At 45.4% G+C, this 23401-nt stretch overlaps 1 protein-coding gene across 3 annotated transcripts in view; it reads right to left on the bottom strand.

Annotated features, from left to right (window-relative positions):
• megf10 (multiple EGF-like-domains 10) overlaps window positions 1-23401 on the bottom strand; it is a 110122-nt gene that overhangs the window by 34908 nt on the left and 51813 nt on the right. For 2 of the 3 annotated variants that reach the window (XM_061734550.1, XM_061734551.1), the window contains 3 exons: window positions 9535-9781; window positions 4186-4306; window positions 2293-2429 (listed from right to left, as the gene is read on the bottom strand). In XM_061734550.1, the coding sequence (XP_061590534.1) occupies window positions 2293-2429; window positions 4186-4306; window positions 9535-9781 (505 nt within the window). The remainder of the gene's footprint in view (window positions 1-2292; window positions 2430-4185; window positions 4307-9534; window positions 9782-23401) is intronic. The other variant, XM_061734552.1, reaches the window with a different exon arrangement.

Here is a 23401-nt window from a genome sequence, read left to right as displayed (position 1 = left end):
AAGTACAATTTGGTGAAAAAAGTCGAAATGTTGATAAAAAAGACGAAATTTCGAAAATAAAGTCAACCTTCTCAGACTATAATAAACAGCGACTGTCTTTACAAAATGCCTCGTAGGCCTATAGATGAACTGGTGAAACTGTACTTCAGAATCAGCTTCAGTAACAAAGAAATTCTTTCTCTGGCTGCTTTGGCATAGCTGTCAGTCGCTCTTCTAACTGGATTTGACGGGCCAGAGGAGACATTTAAACTTTATTGACGAAATTTTGAATTTTGAATTGTATTTCAACATTAATCTCGACATTTCAACTTTTTCCTTGAAGTGCACAATAAAAAAAATAAATCTTCCCCTCTCAAATATTTTTTCTCCTGCATGGCCCTAATACTCTTCCGTACACATGTGATCTGATTTAGATTTCAAATGCAAGTCATCAGTTTATTCTTATTATCAGACCATCACTCTGATTCCACGGTCTAAAGACAGACATCACAGGTAGAGGAGCACAGGTAAAGGTGATGGATGGATGGATGGATGGATGATGGATGGATGGATGGATGGATGATGGATGGATGGATGTTTAATGGATGGATGATGGATGGATGATAGATGGATGGATGGATGATGGATGGATGATGGATGTTTGATGGATGGATGGATGGATGGATGGATGGATGGATGGATGGATGGATGGATGGATGGATGGATGGATGGATGGATGGATGATGGGTGGATGGATGTTTGATGGATGGATGATGGATGGCTGTTTGATGGATGGATGGATGGATAATGGATGTTTGATGGATGGATGGATGATGGATGTTTGTTTGATGGATGGATGGATGATGGATGGATGGATGTTTGATGGATGGATGGATGTTTGATGGATGGATGGATGTTTGATGGATGGATGATGGATGTTTGATGGATGGATGGATGATGGATGTTTGATGGATGGATGGATGTTTGATGGATGGATGGATGTTTGATGGATGGATGATGGATGTTTGATGGATGGATGGATGTTTGATGGATGGATGGATGTTTGATGGATGGATGGATGGATGTTTGATGGATGGATGATGGATGGATGTTTGTTTGATGGATGGATGGATGGATGTTTGATGGATGGATGATGGATGGATGGATGGATGTTTGATGGATGGATGATGGATGGATGTTTGTTTGATGGATGGACGGACGGACGGATGGGCGGACATCACACCACTTATGACCTCTCTTTGATTGACATTAGTATAACAAATATCACTGGAAAGTATTTGACACTTCCTCAGTAGTCATTGATCCATTGATCCCAATGAATAAACAAATAAATAAACAAAGTCACTTCAGAAGGAAAAATTGGAAATTTTAATCAGTGAAAGTAGCAATAATTTCAAAAACAAAATCCCCCAGAGCTGTTTCATATGTGGGCCCTTGTAACCACTAGAGGGCCCCCCAAGATAGCCTCATACACTATGTGGGGGGAAATAAAAACGGTCTTTATTTATAGCCTGATAAAACCTCCCAGCTGTTTGGGTAAGCCTTCACTGAAAACATAACGCTAGAAACTTCCCTGTGAAAAGCAGACCGGTTTAAAGATTAATCATCAATTGAGATTAAAATTGTAAATGAGCAAAATAAGACATCTGAGTAGTGTTGTACGGTGTAATTTTGATGGAAAAGAGGATGGCATGGACCACAGGACCGGGTCTGTTCATGCATACGTGATGAATGCTAAAAAAAAAAAAAAAAGATGCAACCCTGCTGGGTCATTATTGGCAATTTCTTCTCGTAAGTCCGAATCCAAATGACTGTATGGTTATTTGGGGCAAAAATCAAGTATTTGCTTGTCGCAAAATCCAACTGCCAAGTACAAGTTCATTAGGTCGTCGACTGCAGGAATAATATATGCTCTATGTTCCTCAATTCAAAAGGTTTTTTTTGTAAACCTGCAAGGTTTTAAAATCTAAATTTCTTGCAAGTTCCCAAAGCAATAAGGACATAAGCTTAGAAGATTGTTTTATTTTCATTTGAGTAAATTTGTGAGTTTATAAAGTTAGTATTTCTCTCTTGTTTTCCCAGAGTTTTACCCCTCTGCCCTTTTGTTTTTCTTTGTATTCCTCAGATTGCGCTGGGAACTCCGATTACATACATCTTTTGAAAGTGGCTAAATAGGAAACGTACAGGTAAGAGGGGAAGACGCACAGTGAAGACAGATCCAAAAAAATACATTAAAAAAAGCCCAAGAAAAACCCGGTATATGGCGTCAGGTGCTGTGGATGCTGGACTCACCGGTCTCCTATGTATCCCGGGCTACACTGACACAGTCCAGTGGACGACACACAGAAGCCGTTGTTGTGGCACTGACATTCCTGCGAACAGTTCTGTCCGAATCTCCCATCCGGACACGGCTGACCACATACAGTTCCCTGAACACATGGACAGCAGGAAGAAGCCTTTTAACCTGCTGTTACGCCTCGCGTTTGTTCAGATATTTCTGATTGAGGCTCCATATGCAGACGTGGTGGGTAGTACGAACACCTTCGCTTATCCAGTCTACGCTGTGACGTAAGACTTCAGAATCCCTCCATCAGGGAGTGATGCTCATATATCACACAGTCATGTGCTAAATCTCGCACCTTCTCTTTTAAAATAGTTTTTTCTTCTTTTAAACAAAAAAAACATCTGACTGCAGTGGTCCACTTGTTTTTAGGCTAAAACAACCTCAGACAGACAACATAACTTTCTTCCCCATCATTATTTAACAAAGTGATGACAAAAAGAAAGGATCCCGTGGGTAATACTAAGGACATCCTTACCACTGCTGTATGACTCAAGTAGGGTAGGTGGGTACCAGGTGATGCTAATTGTCAGCAATTGATGGACCAATCATCACCAGGTGTGCCACCAAATGTATCCCAACGTTAAACTATACAAAGCTCCGTGACAGCACAATGAAAAAGGAAACTGAAAAAATTGCCATTTCTCCATTCTGTCTGCAAGTCTTGACAAGAGAAGGTCTCTTGTCTGAAATGAGAGTGCTCAAGTTCACTCAAAAACATTCAGTCTCTCCTCACCTTGTTCTCTACCACAACCACTAAAACAAAAACAGCTTATTACAGCAGACATACCACTGTGGTACTGCTTACAATATCAGCAGTACCACAGATACTCGGTCTTCAAATCGCTGCACAACCCTCCTCCACATGCAGGAAAGGTCTCTACCATCAGTTATCAATTAAGTGACCTGGCTGGTCCAGACCTGTCACCCTCCATCATGGGCATAACTTCTACAGAATGCATCATGCCTGAAAACATGGCATTTAGACATGGCACTTTCCCAGCGGTGCAAAGGTCTCTTTGTTTTTTGCCCTCACTAAGTGAGGCAACCAAACTACTTGTTGGTAGCAGTCCTACTACCTGTCTGTTGGACACAGTTCCTCCAAACCTACTCCAAGCCAAACCACTGACAGTTGTGGTACATAAGTATTATCAATTCCTTGCTTATCTTTAAACAAGCTACGATCAAGCCACTGTTAGGAAAGCCTCACTCCTCACTGCTCTGGTTGAGAACTATCAGCGTTTCTCCCTGCTTCCCTTCCTCTCCAAGGTTAAACAGGTCATGGACTTCCACACACTTATAGAAATGAGTGTGGGGTCCAAAAGCTCCACTGCTGTCTGTGACAGAAGCCCTAAGAACAGCAAGAGCAACGGGTCAGTCCTCGGTGCTTATCCTTCTTGACCTTTCTGTTAACCACAACATCCTGCCATCAGGACTCTCAAACTTGGGCATCTCACAGTCTGTGCATTCCCAACCTACCGGGTCTTCCTTTAACGTGTGTTGGTAGGGAAAACATCTTCATTACATCACCTCTCTAAAGGGGTTCCCCAAGGCTTGGTACTTGGGTTCCTTCTCTTTGCCATATACACCACCTAGATTATTCATTCACAATGCTTCTCATATCACTGCTATGCAGATGATACACAGCTCTACCTTCATTGCCACCAGACAACATCACAATCTTAATGATGAAGGATCACCACCTTCAACTTAGCCCGTCTAAGACTGAAGTCCTGGTTATCCCTTCCTATCATTCGTTCAGGCCTGTGAATGTCCACAGACCACAAAAAGCATTTGTGTGAGTGGGTGTGTATGGGTTGGGGGAGGGAGGGGGGGTTGGGTACCGTCCATCCTGCAGGACAGGAGCAGTCTCCAGTCACATGGTGACACACTCCTCCATTTTGGCATGGACACCTCTCCTCACACTGCTGGCCATGTTTACCTGGAGGACACAGGTCTTCACAGCTGCAAAGAGATAAGAGCATCTCAGTGACGGCCTGCTTCTGACCAGGTTCACTTCACAGGCTCCAACTGCTGGCTCCAGTGATGCAGTTGTGATCATCAAAACAAAAAGACTTTATAAATAATGTACTATATACTGTACACTTTTTAAATTAAAGGAGAAAGACAAAATTTATGCTACAAGTTTAGGTTAATGAATACGAGAAATCTTCACCCAGTCAAATGAATTTTTGTTAAGAAACCACCTCAAACAAGTATTTCCAAGACAATTTTTAAAAGAAAATTTCAGAAGGAAGCATTATCACCACCCAGAAAACTGGGTATTTTGTCCCTAAGAATACTGCAACAAACATTTTGACACTAGGCAAGGAAAGTTCATTTGTATAGCGCAATTCAACAACAAGGTGACTCAAAATGTGTTACCCATTGATACATAAATAAAATGCATGATTTAAAATGTAAACAAAAAATAAAAAAATAAGAAAAATATATAAAATCAGTAGTTAAAATATGATCTAAACTAAAAATGTAAAGTGCCAGTGCTGGTTTGGAGCTTTACTCAAATGCAACTGAGAACAGGTGAGTCTTCAACCTGGACTTAAATAAACTGAGTGTTTCAGCTGATCTGAGGCTTCTGGGAGTTTGTTCCAGACCTGTGGAGCATAGAAGCTGAATGCAGCTTCTCCATGTCTGGTTCTGACTCATGGAACTGCTAAAAAAACAGATCCAGGTGACCTGAGGGGCCTGGAAGGTTCATACTGGGTCAGGAGGTCCCTGATGTGTTCTGGTCATGGACCATTCAGAGCTTTGTAGACCAGCATCAGAACTTTAAAGTCTGTCCTCTGATGGACAGGAAGCCGGTGGAAAGACCTCAGAGCTGGACTGATGTGGTCCACTGTTTTGGTCTGAGTGAGGACTGGAGCAGTAGAGTTCTGGATGAGCTGCAGTTGTTTAACTGACTTTTAGGTGGACTATAAAGATGCTGTTACACGCTGCAAGGACTAGTTCTTCCAGGTCCTGCTGAGAAATCAGATCTTTTAACCTATATTCTTAAGGTGATAGTATGCTGACTTTGTTATTGCCTTAATGTGCTTTTTCCAAATTTAGGTCTTTGACTTTGGAATGGTTTGACATATGGCGCTTTTCCACTAGTACTTACTCAGCCCGACACGGCTCGTCACGCCTCTACCCGCCTCTACCCGTTTTGTCCCGGTTTTAGTTTTTCCACAGCCAGGTGAGAGGTGGGGGGGCTGGGGTGAAGCTGCTGTGACGTACTCGATTGCGCAACTGCTTTGTTCATGTTGGCGCTGATCAGAAATCAGCTGGAGCCACGAGCGGCTGAGAGTAAAACAGCCCGTCTACATCCCTTTTTTAATTCTCTCATCAGCTACCAGGTTTATGAACATCTGCACCTCAGAGTTGGATCACCAAACAGACGTTTTGCGCTTTATAATAAAATCGCCGCGAGCTGCGAGTCGCTCTCGCGCTGACTCCCGCTTCCTGATTCTAACGTCTGCCCGCCCCCGACCAATCAGTGGCGTGGAGGGTGATGACGGCCCCGCCCCCCGACCAATCAGTGGCGAGGAGGGTGATGACGTCGGAAATAGTCCCGGCTCAGCCCGGTTAGAACCTCGACAGAATGGTTACAGAAAAAGTATCTGCTTGGAGCGGCTCCACCCGCCTTGGCCCCTAATGGAAAAGCGCAAGACGGGGGCGTGGCGGGTAGAAGCGCTGAGTAGATACTAGTGGAAAAGGGCCGATAGAGAGTCATGGGTGGTGTCATTGGACTCAGCATCGAGTCCTTGACCTTCATTGGTGCAAATTAGCCCCGCCCCTTCTTCTGATTGGTTGTCCCTATTTTCTGCTACAACTTCTGAATGGTTTGACATAGAGGGTCATGGGTGGTGTCATTGGACTCGGTATCGAGTCCTTGACGTTCATTGGTGCAAATTAGCCCCGCCCCTTCTTCTGATTGGTTGTCCCTATTTTCTGCTACAACTTCTGAATGGTTTGACATAGAGGGTCATGGGTGGTGTCATTGGACTCGGTATCGAGTCCTTGACGTTCATTGGTGCAAATTAGCCCCGCCCCTTCTTGTGATTGGCCGATATGTGAGTCCTTCACCTTTATTGCTTGCAAAATCAAGCAATGTACACAAATGGGAAGCAGCCCGCCGTGGCACTCTCAAAATTTCTGCGAGGAAATTGTCTAGTATTAATCTATTGTGTTGACTAGTAACGCGCATCCGACTGCGCCTCGACCCGCAGACCAAACTCTTACTCCGCTCAGAAGAAACTACCGTTTGGGTCCCGATCACGGGACTCTTGCAGGGTTTTGAGCTCTGAACTTTTACTTATGTAAGGCTGGTGTAGAGTTAAGCCATACCTTATCAAATTAAACCTTTTTCTGGTCGTGAGTAGATAAACACGGGGACAACTTCTGCTGAGTTCCAGTGTACTTTAACGTCCCTCAACAGTGTAGGATTTTAGAACATCAACACAGCACCTAGTGCCGTACTGTGGCGTATCACTCCGCCCAATCTAAAACAGACTAATCACTACAGATAAACTGACTAGTGTCATTATAGTCCCTGATTTACATCAGAATAGAAAGAATAGATTTAGAAAATAATCAACCCTGAATTACCAAAATAACCTTCTTAACAAAAATAAATCTCCTCTTACACTTATAAGGTGAGCATGAATCAATCTTTTTATGATGTAAAATTGTATGTATTTATTTACTTTTATTTATCTTTTTTATATATTTATGGAAAAGAAAAAAGACAAATCATACATGAGAGAAACTATTCAGTTCGTGGCAAAATATTTGTACTTGTATGAAACTGAAGATGCATAATGCAAACCTGACATTTACTTTTAGTTCAGTTTGTGGAAAATGGTTGGCCTGGCTTTCTCCGCCAAGTCAAGTTTCCCCGCCAAGTCAAGTTCCCCCGCCAAGCCTGCCAAGCCTCACGCCAAGCCCCACGCCAAGCCCCACGCCAAGCCCCACGCCAAGCCCCACGCCAAGCCTCAAACCAAGCCCCACGCCAAGCCCCACGCCAAGCCCCACGCCAAACCCCACGCCAAACCCCACGCCAAGCCTCACGCCAAGCCCCACGCCAAGCCCCACGCCAAGCCCCACGCCAAACCCCACGCCAAGCCTCACGCCAAGCCCCACGCCAAGCCCCACGCCAAACCCCACGCCAAGCCCCACGCCAAGCCTCACGCCAAGCCCCACGCCAAGCCCCACGCCAAACCCCACGCCAAACGCCACGCCAAACCCCACGCCAAACCCCACGCCAAGCCTCACGCCAAGCCCCACGCCAAGCCCCACGCCAAACCCCACGCCAAACCCCACGCCAAGCCCCACGCCAAGCCCCACGCCAAGCCTTTATTGGAATGTACATCCAAGTTTAGTTGCAGGAATCTGAGGGAACGGATGTAAGAACAAAACTGGACAAGAACATCTGAAACAACCACAACCAAATTCACTCTATCCGGATGGAGCAATTTAACTGGATAGTTTTTGTTTAAAGGCCGAAATGAAATAGAGTAACGAGGCTGTTTTTAAAATGTAAGGAGTAAAAAGTACAGATAATTGCTTGAAAATGTAAGGAGTAAAAGTAAAAAGTCATCTGAAAAATAATTACTCCAGTGAAGTATAAATAACCAAAATTGCTACTTAAGTAAGGTAACAAAGTATTTGTACTTCGTTACTTGACACCTCTGGAAGGCCCTATTGTATCTGTAGGAATTATTCTTTCTTTCTTTCTTATTCTTCTGACGAAAGGAGGGCCTTTTTGCCCCCCTAAATGTGCCCAAAAAATAGGGGTGTAACAATATATCGTGCCACGAAATTTCGCGATACAATAATGTCACGATACGTGTTGCAGAGGTGATAAACTGTATCGCAATATTGGGTTATTAATTAGTGCCACGGCTGCGTCAAGTGGCACTGCTCCTCCATAGCTATGCAATAGGAAATGGTGTGCTATGACTTTTGGTGTTCCCATTTTTCCCAAAGTTATACCCAAAAAAACGGCCAAAAAAACCCATTCAAAGCGGATGGGAAAACGTAAAAAAAAAAAAAAAAAAAAAAAATCACCTTTTTTCTGAGTCACCTACCTTTCCCATACCTGCACGTAGAAAGCTCATTCAAACTTCAAAACGGAGGAAAACTTGACGTTCATTGGTGCAAATTAGCCCCGCCCCTTCTTCTGATTGGCCGATATGTGAGTCCTTCACCTTTATTGCTTGCAAAATCAAGCAATGTAAACAAATGGGCAGCAGCCCGCCGTGGCACTCTTGAAATTTCTGCGAGGAAATTGTCTTGTTTATTTTGTTTGCTTTATAATCTGTGCCAGTAGGAGCATGCAGATGTTAAACAGAAGAGGAAGGAACCTTGGGGAACTCCACATGTAATTCTGGTCAGCTCGGATGTCAAGTTACATACTGACACAAAGTACTTCCTGTCCTCTAAGTATGTTTTGAACCAGTTTAGTAGAGGTCCAGAAACACCCGCCCAGTTCTCCAGTTGTTTGAGTAAAATATTGTGGTCAACTGGATCAAATGCAGCACAGAAATCCAGTAAAACTAAGACTGACAAGTTTCCACCGTCTGTATTCAGACATATGTCCTTAAACACTTTGGTCAGAGCGTCTCAGTGCTGTGGTGCTGTCTAAAACCTGACTGGAAGGCATCATTGCAGTTATTTTGTGTTAATAAGTTATTTAGCTGTTGAATAAACACCTTTTCAATTATCTTACGTAATGTGTTTTTTATTTTTCTGTCAATACTCACCCATATCCTGAAACCATTGATGTGGTCTGAGGATGTAATCCTCAAATGGACCGAAACACACAGCACCAAGTAAACGTTTGGACACACCTGCTTTCATTTGGCTGAGCAGGTGTGTCCAAACATTTTACAAGTGCTGTAGACCCACCAACTACAAAGAGAATACCTCGCCTGCATGTGTGCACTGGAAGCATTGGAGAATGTTGCTTTCAGGACGTGTCGTTAGCTCACATGGCTCATTAGCCTCCTTGTTTCAGTTTCATCACATCTCTCTGGTAACCGGTATGCAAGTCCACCCACAGAAACCAGTGGGCTCAGACTCCAGAGTAAAACTGCACTTGACAACCAGAAAACCTGAGCGTCTCCTCTGCATGAAGTGGACCCTGACTTTAATGTCACTGTTTTGGATCAGAAACAGGAATTGCGACTTACAAAGCTCCAGTGTACCCTGGCGAGCATGTGCATTCTCCGGTCACATGGTGACAGGCAGCTCCGTTCTGGCACTGGCATTTCTGCTGGCATCCATCCCCGTAGGTGCCCGTTTCACAGGGGGCTTCACAGCGCCAGCCTCTGTATCCAGGGGCACAGATGCAGGCGCCGGTGATGGGGTTGCACAGGGCCCCGTTCTGACACTGGCACCGGCTGCTGCAGTGGGGGCCCCAGTGGCTGCTGTCACAGGCTGAGGGACAGAGGAAGACAATGAGCTTTCCTTCAGCATACTCACATTAGTAGTATTACCATGAACTGTAATACATTTCTTCCTATTTTATTTGCAGATGATACTAATCTCGTTGCCTCACACAGGGATTTAAATACCCTTGTCAATCATGTAAACAATCAATTATTGGATGTCTTCAAATAGTTTCAACTAAACAAGCTTACTCTTAATATTAAAAAATGCAACTTCATGATTTTTAGTAACAAAAACAAAACATTTCCCAAAGAAAAACCTAGAATTATAATCAATGGCTCTGAAATTTGCCAGGTTACTCATACTAAATTCTTGGGTGTCTTTATCGATGATTGTTTAAATTGGAAACAACATATTGATACTGTATGTATGAAATCTATGAAGATGCTTGGTATTTTGAGAAAAGTTTGTCCTTTTGTTCTTCCTTCTTCACATTTAACTCTCTATTATAGTTTAATCTTCCCTCATCTTAATTACTGCAACATTGTTTGGGCTTCGACACATTCAACATATATTAATAAATTATTGATCATTAAAAAAAGGTTTCTCAGAATGATATCACATGCAAACAGATATGAGCCGTCTGCTCCCCTTTTCATTAAATATTCATTATTATCAGTCAATAAAATTAACATTTTTAAAACATGTTTATTTATGTTCAAATTTAAAAATTATATACAAGATCTTCCTTCTTCTTTTCATAATTTCTTTTGTGTTAATTCCGATATTTATGAGATTTATGCCACAAGGCACAAAGATGATTTTAATTTACCATTTTGTAGAACATGGAAACATCAATCTTTCATCACTTCAATAAATCTCTTAAATCATCACCATCCTTGCCAATATTCAAAAATCATTTAAAGAACTTTCTTATTGTTTCATGTTTGTAATGTTCATTATTTGATCTGAGTTACATTTTCTTGTGTTTTTTTGTTTTTTTTTACTCCCCCTTGTGTAGCTTTTGTTGTGTTTTTTATTCATATATGGAAAGGATTCTATAGAAGCCACCAGGCTTCTTCCTTTCCTTGCATGTTATTTCACTGTTTTTCATTTTTTGTTCATATTTTTCTTATATTGCTAAATAAATAAACTAAACTAAACTAAACTAGTACTTTGAACAATCCATGATTTTCAAAATGTTGAACAATTCAGAAGTCAAGTTGCAGGAGAAAATTCACCATCTCAACAGGGACAACACCGGTGAGTTGGAAGTGAAAATAACTTTCAGAGGAGAGGTGAAAAGAAGTCAAAGTGACTTTTGTTCAATCTCAAAGGATAAAACATCATGTTGCAGGTTCTGAAGGGATTGGGAGAAAGCTGGAGAACCAGGGAGGGTTTACAATGATTCCCAGACCCTTCATTATGCAACTCTACATCATGGGTGTCTATATTGAGCCCAGGGAAAAATGAGACTGAAGTGACTCAACCTCAGCTGTGTACATTACTGTTAGGATGTACGTCATCAGCCATTAAAGGACCATTACGCCCAGGTTTCATGGTTTCACTCCTGACACCAACCGCTCCAACACTGGATTCAATGATCAAAGGGGGTCCAACTGCTCATTTTATCAGCTACAGTCATGCCCTTTTCTTTTTTCTGTTTTTGGCTAAAGATAAAAAAAAAAACATCACCTGAACACAGCAGGTCGTAACATTTCAATCTCAGTCTGTCTAATAATTAGTCCTTGACAAGTCAAGCATCTGGATTTTTTTTAGCAGTTTGGCAGTTTAGCACGATGCCAAGAGGCAACAACGTAAGCACTGGTCTTTGTTTTACGATGGCTGTAGCAGTTTTATTTATTTATTTATTTAGACGGGACAATGCATATTAATGTACACTACATGAAGCAGTGTAAATACACCGGGTTTAGCAGAAATGCTAGTTTCCACCCGCAGTCCCCACAAGCAACCAGACACACTCACACTCACGGGCAATTTAGAATGATCAATTTACCTAGCATGCATGTTTTTGGACTGTGGGAGGAAACCAGAGTACCCGGAGGAAACCCACGCAAGCACGGGGAGAACATGCAAACTCCACACAGAAAGACCCTGCTGGGCCTGGGAGTCGAACCGGGGACCTTCTTGCTGTGAGGCAACAGTACTAACCACTAAGCTGCCAGTTGGAGGTTCGGAGCAAACTGTTTCATAAGCGATGGAAAAACGCTATAAGCTGTAACGTTTACATGCTTTGTTCACCCCTCTGTGACATTTGTCAAGAGGTCTTCACAGCAGCTGGTTCTGAACTGGTGTGGTGATGGTTTTGCAGCCATTGAGTTGACCATGAAATCCTCAGGTTAAAGAATGAACCCTTCCAGGTGTGTTTAGGAGCCTCAGTGGTCCTGGTACCACGTTGGTCTCACAGTCAGCCAATCTGTGGGATCCTGCAGCTGGTTCTGGTTTCACTGCTCTGATTAGAAGATACACACGGCAGCTGCAGAGGAGCTGGAGGTTGATGATGATGTCCATGTGGTTTCAAAGTTATTTCGAGAACAGTAGGAAAAAAACATTTCCCCGTTTTTCTGTATTCAGTACAAGTATTGGACCTCCTTTTAGCTCTGGTTTGGTCATCAGAAACCACTGACATAAACATCCTCCTCCTCAGCTGCTAACTACTCCCCCACGTTCAACAGCAGGTCTCCATCTGGGAGGAGAATAACAGAAGTGCCTGTTTTAAAAAGCACGTAGAGTAATGAGTCTAATGAGTCAGTGCAAATCTCTCCCAGTCCTTCTTTGTACATTAAGATTCAACATTTCTTTCTTTTTCAACGATTTTCTCGCACATTTATTGGCAAAGAGGAGCAGCTCTGTCCATCTTTGATTCCGCAGACTCAGCCTTTCAGGGGAGCCGGGTACCGAAGTCACCTGTTGACATCACCTACAGCAGTGGTTCCCAACCTTTTTTCCTTGTCCCCCCTACTTGTGTCTAAGATCAGCCGGGCCCCCGACCCGTACGTACTAGCACCAAAATAATCTTTAATTGAAAAAATGAACATTAATTATGTTTTTTTGATACATTTCTCTTTGGTTTACTCTGTATACATATGACTTTGTTTTTCTCCAATGTCACCAATGTATAAAATACGCACAAAACAACATAAAAGGACATAAAAATATTTCTGAAAAATGTCTCTTTTTTTTCTTTTTGCCCCTCCTTGAACCGCCACCTTACTGTGGTGGAGGGGTTTGTGTGCCCGAGTGATCCTAGGAGCTATGTTGTCGGGGGCACTTTCGCCCCTGGTAGGGTCTCCCATGGCAAACAGGTCCTGGGTGACGGGCCAGACTAAGAGCGGTTCACAAGCTTGTTATGAAGACGAATAAAACAAGGACCGCTACGTCGCCCGGATCGGCGTCACCGGGGCCCCGCCCTGGAGCCAGGCCTGGGGTTGGGGCTCGATGGCGAGCGCCTGGTGGCCGGGTCTTTGCCCGTGGGACCCGGCCGGGCTCAGCCCGAAACGGCGACGCGGGTCCGCCTTCCAGTAGGCCCACCACCCGCAGGAAGGACCATGGCAGGCCGGTGCATTGTGGGCTAGGTAGCAGTCGTGGCGGGGTGCCTCGACGACCCAATCCCTGGACATCAACCCTCACAGTGGGGACATGGAATGTCACCTCGCTGGGGGGGAAGGAGCCGGAGCTTGTGCGTGAGGTTGAGAGATACCGGCTAGAGATAGTCGGGCTCACCTCCACACATAGCTTGGGCTCTGGAACCCAGCTCCTTGAAGGGGGCTGGACCCTCCACTACTCTGGAGTTGCCCAGGGTGAGAGGCGGCGGGCTGGTGTGGGCTTGGTTATAGCCCCCCAGCTCAGCCGCCATGTGTTGGAGTTCACCCCGGTGAACGAGAGGGTCGCTTCCCTGCGCCTTCGGGTCGGGGATAGGTCTCTCACTGTTGTTTGTGCCTACGGGCCGAACAGCAGTGGGGAGTACCCGGCCTTCTTGGAGTCCCTGGGAGGAGTACTTGATAGTGCTCCAACTGGGGACTCCATTATTCTACTGGGGGACTTCAACGCTCACGTGGGCAATGACAGTGATACCTGGAGAGGCGTGATTGGGAGGAACGGCCTCCCCGATCTGAACCCGAGTGGTGTTTTGTTGTTGGACTTCTGTGCGAGTCACAGTTTGTCCATCACGAACACCATGTTCAGGCATAAGGGTGTCCATCAGTGCACGTGGCACCAGGACACCCTAGGCCGGAGGTCAATGATCGATTTTGTTGTCGTTTCATCTGACCTTCGGCCGCATGTCTTGGACACTCGGGTGAAGAGAGGGGCTGAGCTGTCAACTGATCACCACCTGGTGGTGAGTTGGATGCGCTGGCGGAGGAGGAGGTTGGACAGACCGGGCAGACCCAAACGGATTGTGAGGGTCTGTTGGGAACGTCTGGCTGAGCCCTCTGTCAGGGACATCTTCAACTCCCACCTCCGGGAGAGCTTCTCTCGGATCCCGGGGGAGGCGGGGGACATCGAGTCCGAGTGGACCATGTTCTCTGCCTCCATTGTCAACGCGGCGGCTCGAAGCTGTGGACGCAAGGTCTCCGGTGCCTGTCGTGGCGGCAATCCTAGAACCCGGTGGTGGACACCGGAAGTACAGGATGCCGTCAGACTGAAGAAGGAGTCCTACCGGGCTATGTTGGCCGGTGGGACTCCTGACGCAGTAGATAGGTACCGGCAGGCCAAGCGGGCCGCGGCTCGGGCAGTCTTGGAGGCAAAAACTCGGGTCTGGGAGGAGTTCGGGGAGGCCATGGAGGAGGACTTTCGGTCGGCCTCGAGGAAATTCTGGAGGACGGTTCGGCGCCTCAGAAGGGGGAAGCAGTACTCTGCCGGCACCATTTATGGTGCTGGTGGGGAGCTGTTGACCTCGACTGGGGATATTGTCGGACGGTGGAAGGAATACTTTGAGGATCTCCTTAACCCGACTGACATGCCTTCCACTGAGGAAGCAGAGGGTTGGGGCTCGGAGGCGTGCTCATCCATCACCCAAGCCGAGGTCACCGAGGTGGTTCGTAAGCTCCTCGGTGGCCGGGCACCGGGGGTGGATGAGATTCGCCCTGAGTACCTCAAGTCTCTGGATGTCGTAGGGCTGTCTTGGCTGACACGCCTGTGCGACATTGCATGGAGGAAGGGGACAGTACCGCTGGGGTGGCAAACCGGGGTGGTGGTCCCTCTGTTTAAAAAGGGGGACCGGAGAGTGTGTTCCAACTACAGGGGGATCACACTTCTCAGCCTCCCGGGGAAAGTCTACGCCAGGGTACTGGAGAGGAGATTACGGCCGATAGTCGAACCTCGGATTCAGGAGGAACAATGCGGTTTTCGTCCCGGTCGTGGAACACTGGACCAGCTCTATACCCTCCGCAGGGTGCTCGAGGGTTCATGGGAATTTGCCCAACCAGTCTACATGTGCTTTGTGGATCTGGAGAAGGCATTTGACCGTGTCCCTCGTGCCATTCTGTGGGGGGTGCTGAGTGAGTATGGAGTCCGGGGCCCTCTACTAAGGGCTGTCCGGTCTCTGTATGATCGAAGCAGGAGTGTGGTTCGCATTGCCGGCAGTAAGTCAGACTTGTTCCCGGTGCATGTTGGACTCCGGCAGGGCTGCCCTTTGTCACCGGTCCTGTTCATAATTTTTATGGACAGGATTTCTAGGCGCAGCCAGGGGCCGGAGGGGATCCGGTTTGGGGACCTCAGGATTTCATCTCTGCTTTTTGCAGATGATGTTGTCCTGTTGGCTTCATCAGACCGGGACCTCCAGCATGTGCTGGGGCGGTTTGCGGCCGAGTGCGACGCGGCAGGGATGAGAATCAGCACCTCCAAGACCGAGGCCATGGTTCTCGACCGGAAAAGGGTGGCATGCCTTCTCCGGGTGGGTGGAGAAGTCCTGCCTCAGGTGGAGGAGTTTAAGTATCTCGGGATCTTGTTCACGAGTGAGGGAACAATGGAGCGTGAGATTGACAGGCGGATCGGTGCAGCGTCCGCAGTAATGCGGTCGATGTACTGGACCGTCGTGGTGAAGAGGGAGCTGAGTCGAAAGGCGAAGCTCTCGATTTACCGGTCAATCTACGCCCCTACCCTCACCTATGGTCATGAACTTTGGGTAGTGACCGAAAGGACAAGATCGCGGATACAAGCGGCCGAGATGAGTTTCCTCCGCAGGGTGGCTGGACGCTCCCTTAGAGATAGGGTGAGGAGTTCGGTCACCCGGGAGGAGCTCGGAGTCGAGCCGCTACTCCTCCACATTGAGAGGAGTCAGCTGAGGTGGCTTGGGCATCTGTACCGGATGCCTCCTGGACGCCTCCCTAGGGAGGTGTTCCAGGCATGTCCCACCGGGAGGAGACCCCGGGGAAGACCCAGGACACGCTGGAGAGACTATGTCTCTCGGCTGGCCTGGGAACGCCTCGGACTCCCCCCGGAAGAGCTGGAGGAAGTGTCTGGGGTGAGGGAAGTCTGGGCATCCCTGCTGAGGCTGCTGCCCCCGCGACCCGGTAACGGACAAAGCGGGAGAAGATGACTGACTGACATGTCTCTTTTAATATGAGACCAACATTTTTTAACATTTTTTCTTTAACAACCTGTCGGAGTAGATTAAATGTTGAGTAATGATATAATAATAAGGAATGAAATCATTTCCTGTGTTTGTCACCAGTGTATACAGTAAAAAACACAAAAAAATATTCAAGACATTCATAAATTATTCCTAACAATGTCTTATATTCATAAGTAAAAATTATATTTGTATTAATATAATTTTTACAACTGCATAATTTCAAAGCAGACAAAGTTTTGCGCCCCCCCCAGAGATCTCTGGCGCCCCCCCCAGGGGGGAACCGGACCCCAGGTTGGGAGACACTGACCTACAGTATGAAGAAACAGCTCCCTGTTTTAAAAGGATGCTGGATTGATTTTTAATAAGATATGGGTTTGTGAGACGTGCAACTCCCTGGATTCTGTCCCAACCTCCCACTATAGCTGAAACCGTTATAAAACAGGTCAAACATTTGGCTCCGGAAGAATGAGTTTGACTGAAAGGAGCAAATGTTAACGGGTATTAATATTAATTAAGTTTCTCTGGAAGGCCCCACGACCTTTTATATAATAGTGTTGCTTAACCCAGATGTAACCCTTGGCTGTGCTCTAAACTGAGCCGTGAAGACAAATTTCCTCCGGGCCCGAGCTCTCCTCACCGGCAGAAACGGCCTGGTGTCAGCATGCGCTGCATGCAGATCAGCCGTCTGCAACTATTCTACCATTCGGAGGCTGTTCCAGTGATTAACGGGCTGCCTTCATTCCGGCTGCATTAGCAGCTAAAAAGTGTGTGCTTCCTTTACCTCGGGCAGTCTGGCCTGTGTGGCAAACAGTGACAGGGGCCGGGGGGGCCAGAGAGGAGGGGGGGGGGGTGGGTGGGAGGACAAAGAGCAGGAGGACATTAGAGATACTAAGATGCACATGTAAAACCCTTTCTGCATTCATGTCTGCCGTCCTGGTACCTTTGTGAAACCTGACCTAGATTGAAGAAAGGCCATTCTGGAGGAGCTGGAGGCTCCTCGTCCACTTCCTGCAGGACGGATTGTTCTCTTTCACCAAGCCTTTCAGGACGGCTGCAAACAAAAAGGAGTGCTCTGTGCCAGGGTGCAGTCACAAGGCCGGCGTCAGCCTCATGAAGGAGCGCATGTTCTAGTACTCCACAACATGCTCGTCATGCAGGGAAGAAAAGTAAGACCTCTCAGCGTTAAGCAGGGTTCATATACTGTCATGAATAAAGTCAGAACCACTTTGTTAAAGTCCGTGCATGCACAGCAAATTCTAAAAAATGTGAAGCGTCTCCTCACATCCAGCCCAGAGACAGATTTAAGAGGGAACGAGAATAAAAGCTGTGAAAGCAGAAATGTGAGCTGCCAGTTGTTGAGTTGGCACCGACCGTCCTCCCAGCGCGGCGGAGGGAACTGGACTGGGATGTTTTTCTGTCTCTCCAGTGATTACCCAGCCTACGAGGAATGGCACACTTATGGGAACTGAAAGTTCAAACTAATGCGGAGGATTCTCAGTGACAGAAAACATCTGTAGCAATCCTCCGGTTTTCCGATCCAAGCTGAGATGCGTGTCCTCCCCCGCAGCTTTATGGTCAGATCTGAACGGAAATATCCCATCATTACCAGTATCTGCACACAAACATGCTGCATGGTCTGTGAACCGCACTCAACAACGCTCACAAGCATGAACCTGCTAATAACAGCGCCACCTGCTGGCTAGCAAACCTCAGGACACAACTCTACATGCCATAAACTTTCATGAATATTGACTATTCTCATTTGTAAATGTCGTTTGATGCGTGGTTGGTTGGTCTGTCACGTTACAACAGAGCTGTTGGAGGCTCAACCGAAGCCTGGGAGTTTTAGCGCCCCCATGGATGGAATTTCACATTTGGTCTGACTCAAAAGGTTTTCATCCTCACAGTCATTTGATGAATAATCAACATTTTGGGAGGATTAACTGTTTGTTTTACTTCTGTTTTCTTAAAAGAAACTTGTGTACAGTAGGTGGTTTGACTTGAACACTTGTAAGAGCCAGTAGAGGTGTTCATCATTTACAGAGATCTTTGTGGGAGGCTTCGTCAGCTCTGTACCAGGTCTGTGTGAGGCATGTTGGCGTTTAGCTGCTCAGGTACTTCTAAACACAAATTAGTGTGAAGAATCACGAGAATTCCTCCTAATGTAACCAGAACCCAGACGCCTCTCTGTCTGCACCCTGAAGTCAGGCAACTTTTACTTCCTCACAGTAGGGATGGGCGGTATGGACTAAAAAATGTATCACGATCATTTCTGGTATTTATCCTGACAACGATAAAAATGACGATGAAAAAAATACCAATTCAACTCCACCTTTATAACTATAAATCTATCACCACATTCAGTCTTTAGAGCCCCCAAATCACTGCTCTAAAAGATACTAAATACTACTAAACTACACCAATTACATTGAATTTATAAAAAAACAATTAAATTAGTCCACCTGTACTGCAAAACTGCAATGACTCAGATCCGCCATGTTTGTTACACAAACACGTATCAACGGGAATTTATCTTTCTTTCTGGCTCATTTCCTTCCTTCCTTCCTTCCTTCCTTCCTTCCTTCCTTCCTTCCTTCCTTCCTTCCTTCCTTCCTTCCTTCCTTCCTTCCTTCCTTCCTTCCTTCCTTCCTTCCTTCCTTCCTTCCTTCCTTCCTTCCTTCCTTCCTTCCTTCCTTCCTTCCGTCCTTCCTTCACGTTGTGCGTGGATTTAACGCAGAACCATAAATCAGTTTTACACAAAAACGTCATCAACGGAAATTTATCGTTTTTACCACGAGATACAAATTCTTACCGTGGGGAATTTTTTTGACGGTTTATCGTGAACGGTAAAATATCACCCATTCCTACCTCACATCATCTCACGCTCTGGTTAAATCTGAAAGTTGATGATTTAATTAAAGCATTCAGTGAACTCTGACCCAAAACCAGCCAGAAACCGCAGCTCGGGCGTTGGGACTGGGTCCATCCTGCAGAGGGGAAGCTGTCTTGGAGCAAAGGGGACACATGTTTGATTCCTCAAACGGTTGTTGATGTTGAAAGGCACAGCTGCCCTCCCACTGAATCTCCAATCACAGCTCACACTGACACCGGGAACTGTAGTCCATGTTCCAGACCAGATATCAGCACCACTCAAGGTGACCAAACTTACCTATGATTTCTGAAAAGATCCATGTCTGTAGATGATATTCTGGTATAATAACCTTCCTGAGTGGCAGCTGGATCAGAGTTATCAGCTCATGATCTTACCAGCCCCTTCAGGTTCATTGATGATTCTAAATTGGGTATATATTATACATTTCCTGAATCCTTATGGTCCTGTGAGTATTCCAGTTTTTGTATTTTTATTTTTTTGTATTTTGTGTCTCTAATGTTGTTTATAAAACTAAGCTGGTTCCTTATCTCATTGTTATGTCCTTTATGTCGTGTATTTGCAGATAAAGACCAGTTTGTGACATTAGTGGCTGTTATAGTTTCATAGGAGCCTAATGATGCTCTTCTAGTTTAAGGCTCACAATGACCGGTAACAACAATATAGTAGGGCTATATTATACATTTCATGAATCCTTATGGTCCTGTGAGTATTCCAGTTTTTGTATTTTGTGTCTCTGTTGTTCCTAGTTGACACAGGGATAAAAGATAGTATATCATTTAGGCGAAAATTGTGTAAAAATGTGTGTTGTTTATAGTTTAAAGAGCTGCAGTGACCTCTATGTTGGTCAGAAAGATTCACATCTTAGCTTGAATGAATGCTTAAAAGGTCTCCTTTAAAATGATACCAAAGACAATATAGTGAAACATTGACAGATATCCTGTACATGAGTCTAAACCAGGATATGCAGCAGCATCTAAAGTGTAATTTTCTGAAGGGGCTGGTAACTTCATGAGCTGATAACTCTGATCCAGCTGCCACTCAGGAAGGTTATTATACCAGAATATCATCTATAGACATGGATCTTTTCAAAAATTATAAGTAAGTTTGGTCACCTTGAGTGGTGCTGACCAGTGAAGTTTTGGGCTCTGGCCCCTGGACTACTGGCCACAGGAGGAACTTGTGTCTCTCTGAAAGTGTCTCCTGAAACACAGCCTCCTACCGTCTCACTGGGTATCGTGCAGCCTCTCAGCCATCAGCAGATACTCCTTCACACCTCCAGTACCGGAACTGCAGCATGGTTCTTTTTTTTGGTCCTGTGTGATCTAAACTGTAACGTTTCATAAACTTCATAAACTTGCTGACGTCCAGGCTCGGAGAAGACATGATTCACATCTTCACACGTAATCTTCATTATTAAGCGTCTTTGTTCCGGCGGCCACCGGTTCTTCACTAGAGGAACTCTCTCCAGGGCTGAGACGACACTTTCATCTTCATAAAGGTTCATTATTAACGGTGAGAAAATAACACAGTCCTGAGAAGTTTCCCTGGCTGCGTTCCCACATAGCGGTTTCTTGTACTTGTACTTGATGGCTTTGTGAGCACAGACCCTTGGAGGGGAAGCGTGATGGTGAACACCGCCGCGGGAGATCCGCGCCAGCCAGGCTTGTTCTCATGGGTTCATCAGAACCAAGCCTACTGGCCATGGAGCAGTATTCCCTGACAACGACAGATAAATACTATCAAAACTTCTTCCAAACCGTGGAACCTGACGATGTCGTCGTTGCGGTTCAACTCCTCCGGAGCGTCTTGTGTTGTTTCTGCATGCACTAAAATCACAAGCTCCAGCGCCCGAGGTCTTCTTCTGCCACACAGTTTTCATCTATTATTCCTGCTATCCCACATCTCCTGCTCTTGTTCCCCCAATTGATCCTCAGACGCATTGTTGAGATCCAGTGACCTGCTTAAAGCAGGCAATGTATAGAGCAGTCGCACACTGGAACCATCTCCCCCCATGTATAGCTGCAATAAACAAGGTGTCAGGTTTTAAAAGGAGACTGAAGCAGCTGTGGTTCAGAAGGAAGTTATGATCCGTCCTAGGTATACATTGTGATTATTGTGCAAATTGTAAGTATATTATGGCCCTTTTGGACTAGTCCTTACTCGGCCCGACTCGGCTCGTCACGCCTCTACCCGCCTCTACCTGTCCCCGTTTGTTTTTCCACAGCCAGGTGAGAAGTGGGGGGGTTGGGGTGAAGCTGCTGTGACGTACTCGATTGCGCAACACCTTTGTTCATGTCGGCGCTGATCAGAAATCAGCTGGAGCCGCGAGCGACTGAGAGTAAAACAGCCCGTCTACATCCCTTTTTCAATTCTCTCGTCAGCCACCAGGTTTATGAACATCTGCACTTCAGAGTTGGATCACCAAACAGACGCCAAACAGACTCCCACTCGCGCTGACTCCCGCTTCCTGATTCAAACGTCTGACGCCCCCGCCCCCGACCAATCAGTGGCACGGAGGGTGATGACAGCCCCGCCCCCCGACCAATCAGTGGCGCGGAGGGTGGTGATGTCAGAAATAGTCCCGGCTCAGCCCGGTTAGAACCTCGCTAGAATGGTTACAGAAATAGTATCGGCTTGGAGCGGCTCCACCCGTCTCAGCCCCTAGTGCAAAAGCGCAAGACGGGCCGTGGCGGGTAGAACCGAGCTGAGGCGGGACTAGTGCAAAAGGGCCATTAGAAATTCAATAGTAAATATATTCTAAATCACTGTAGGTTATGAGTGTGTATATATAGTATAGTAGTATGAGTATATTATAATGGATGAGTATATTATGATATATAGTATATTTATACTACTATAAGTAGAGGTATGGGTATATTTAAAATTATAGTCGTTGCAAACTATTTTTGCTCAAAGTGGATACAGATCTGGTGATAGTAACAAATATTGTTACTTAAAGCGACACTACGTAACTTTTCCACCTTAATATCATATTTCCAGAGTCATTGTGATGGTACATCAACTTCCAACAGGTTTAATGAACCTCTGTCATGATCTGAGGGGGTCTGTATCGCTTTCACTGGCACTATGTAACTTTGAGGAGCATGGTAGGAACCCTGCCACACTAAAAAACTACAAATTTTACGACTTTGACTGCTTTACGGCACATACGTCACTTCCCCCTCCTTCCCGATTCGTAGTCGAGACAAAAATGGGCGGGGCTTAGAGCGCAGAGGCTGAGCTCAGCAGAAGCTGGTGTTGAGCTAAACGAGGAGCTGGTGTCATGGCCGAAGCAGCGAAAAAAACGAAGAAAATAAAAGTTTTAACGGAGCGGAGGAGGCGAAAAAAAGAAAGCGGGAGAGTAACAAGCTAAATGCCCGGTGGAGAATAAACATTGGACCGGCGTTCTCTCGCTACAAGCCCTTGTAGCGCCGTCGTCTTGGACGAGATGGTTGAAGGATGTAAAGACGTTCATCACCTCCAGGTATGCACTTTTGTCAACACCTATGTCAGTGTGTTTTACAAAAACAATTATCCTGAAACTACTACAGCTGGTGTAAGTGTTGCTACTGTATCAAATGTCAATATCTATGTAAACCTTTTGACTCTTCAGGTCTGTATATACAGATACTTATACACTGATGGTAAAAGCAACACATTTGTAGATATAGTAAAATATAGCCAGAAAAATGAAATATATAGGCAAAGTATACACTTCCAGATGAAAAAAATACAATATAAATTGGAATTATATTAAAATAATAACAAGAGTAGTAAAAGAAACCTTATGGTGTTTATAATGTGTCGTTTTATCTTGTGAATGTATAAATATATACATTTCTCTAATTTTTCTATAGCTATACATTACTTGCTTTTACTTTCTGCATAATTACAGTGACTTCAACAAAGAAAAAAATTCAAACTTGTGATCAACAAAATATGTTGAATGATTTATGGGTCAGTAATTATCAGAAAGACATAATGTTTTTGTATCTTTATTGTCACACTCTGCAGGACTACATCGGATCTGGAAAACTTCCAGAATCACATCCTCATGCAGGGAAGGTTCTCCCACACTCCAGCAGTGAATCATCAGGGAAGGTTCTCCTACACTCCAGCAGTGAATCATCAGGGAAGGTTCTCCTACACTCCAGCAGTGAATCATCAGGGAAGGTTC

The sequence above is a fragment of the Cololabis saira genome, chromosome 11 (assembly GCF_033807715.1).
Source record: "Cololabis saira isolate AMF1-May2022 chromosome 11, fColSai1.1, whole genome shotgun sequence".
NCBI classification, from domain to species: domain Eukaryota; kingdom Metazoa; phylum Chordata; class Actinopteri; order Beloniformes; family Belonidae; genus Cololabis; species Cololabis saira.
Note: the sequence above shows the minus strand (reverse complement) of the source record. Positions and strands in the feature narration are given on the sequence as shown.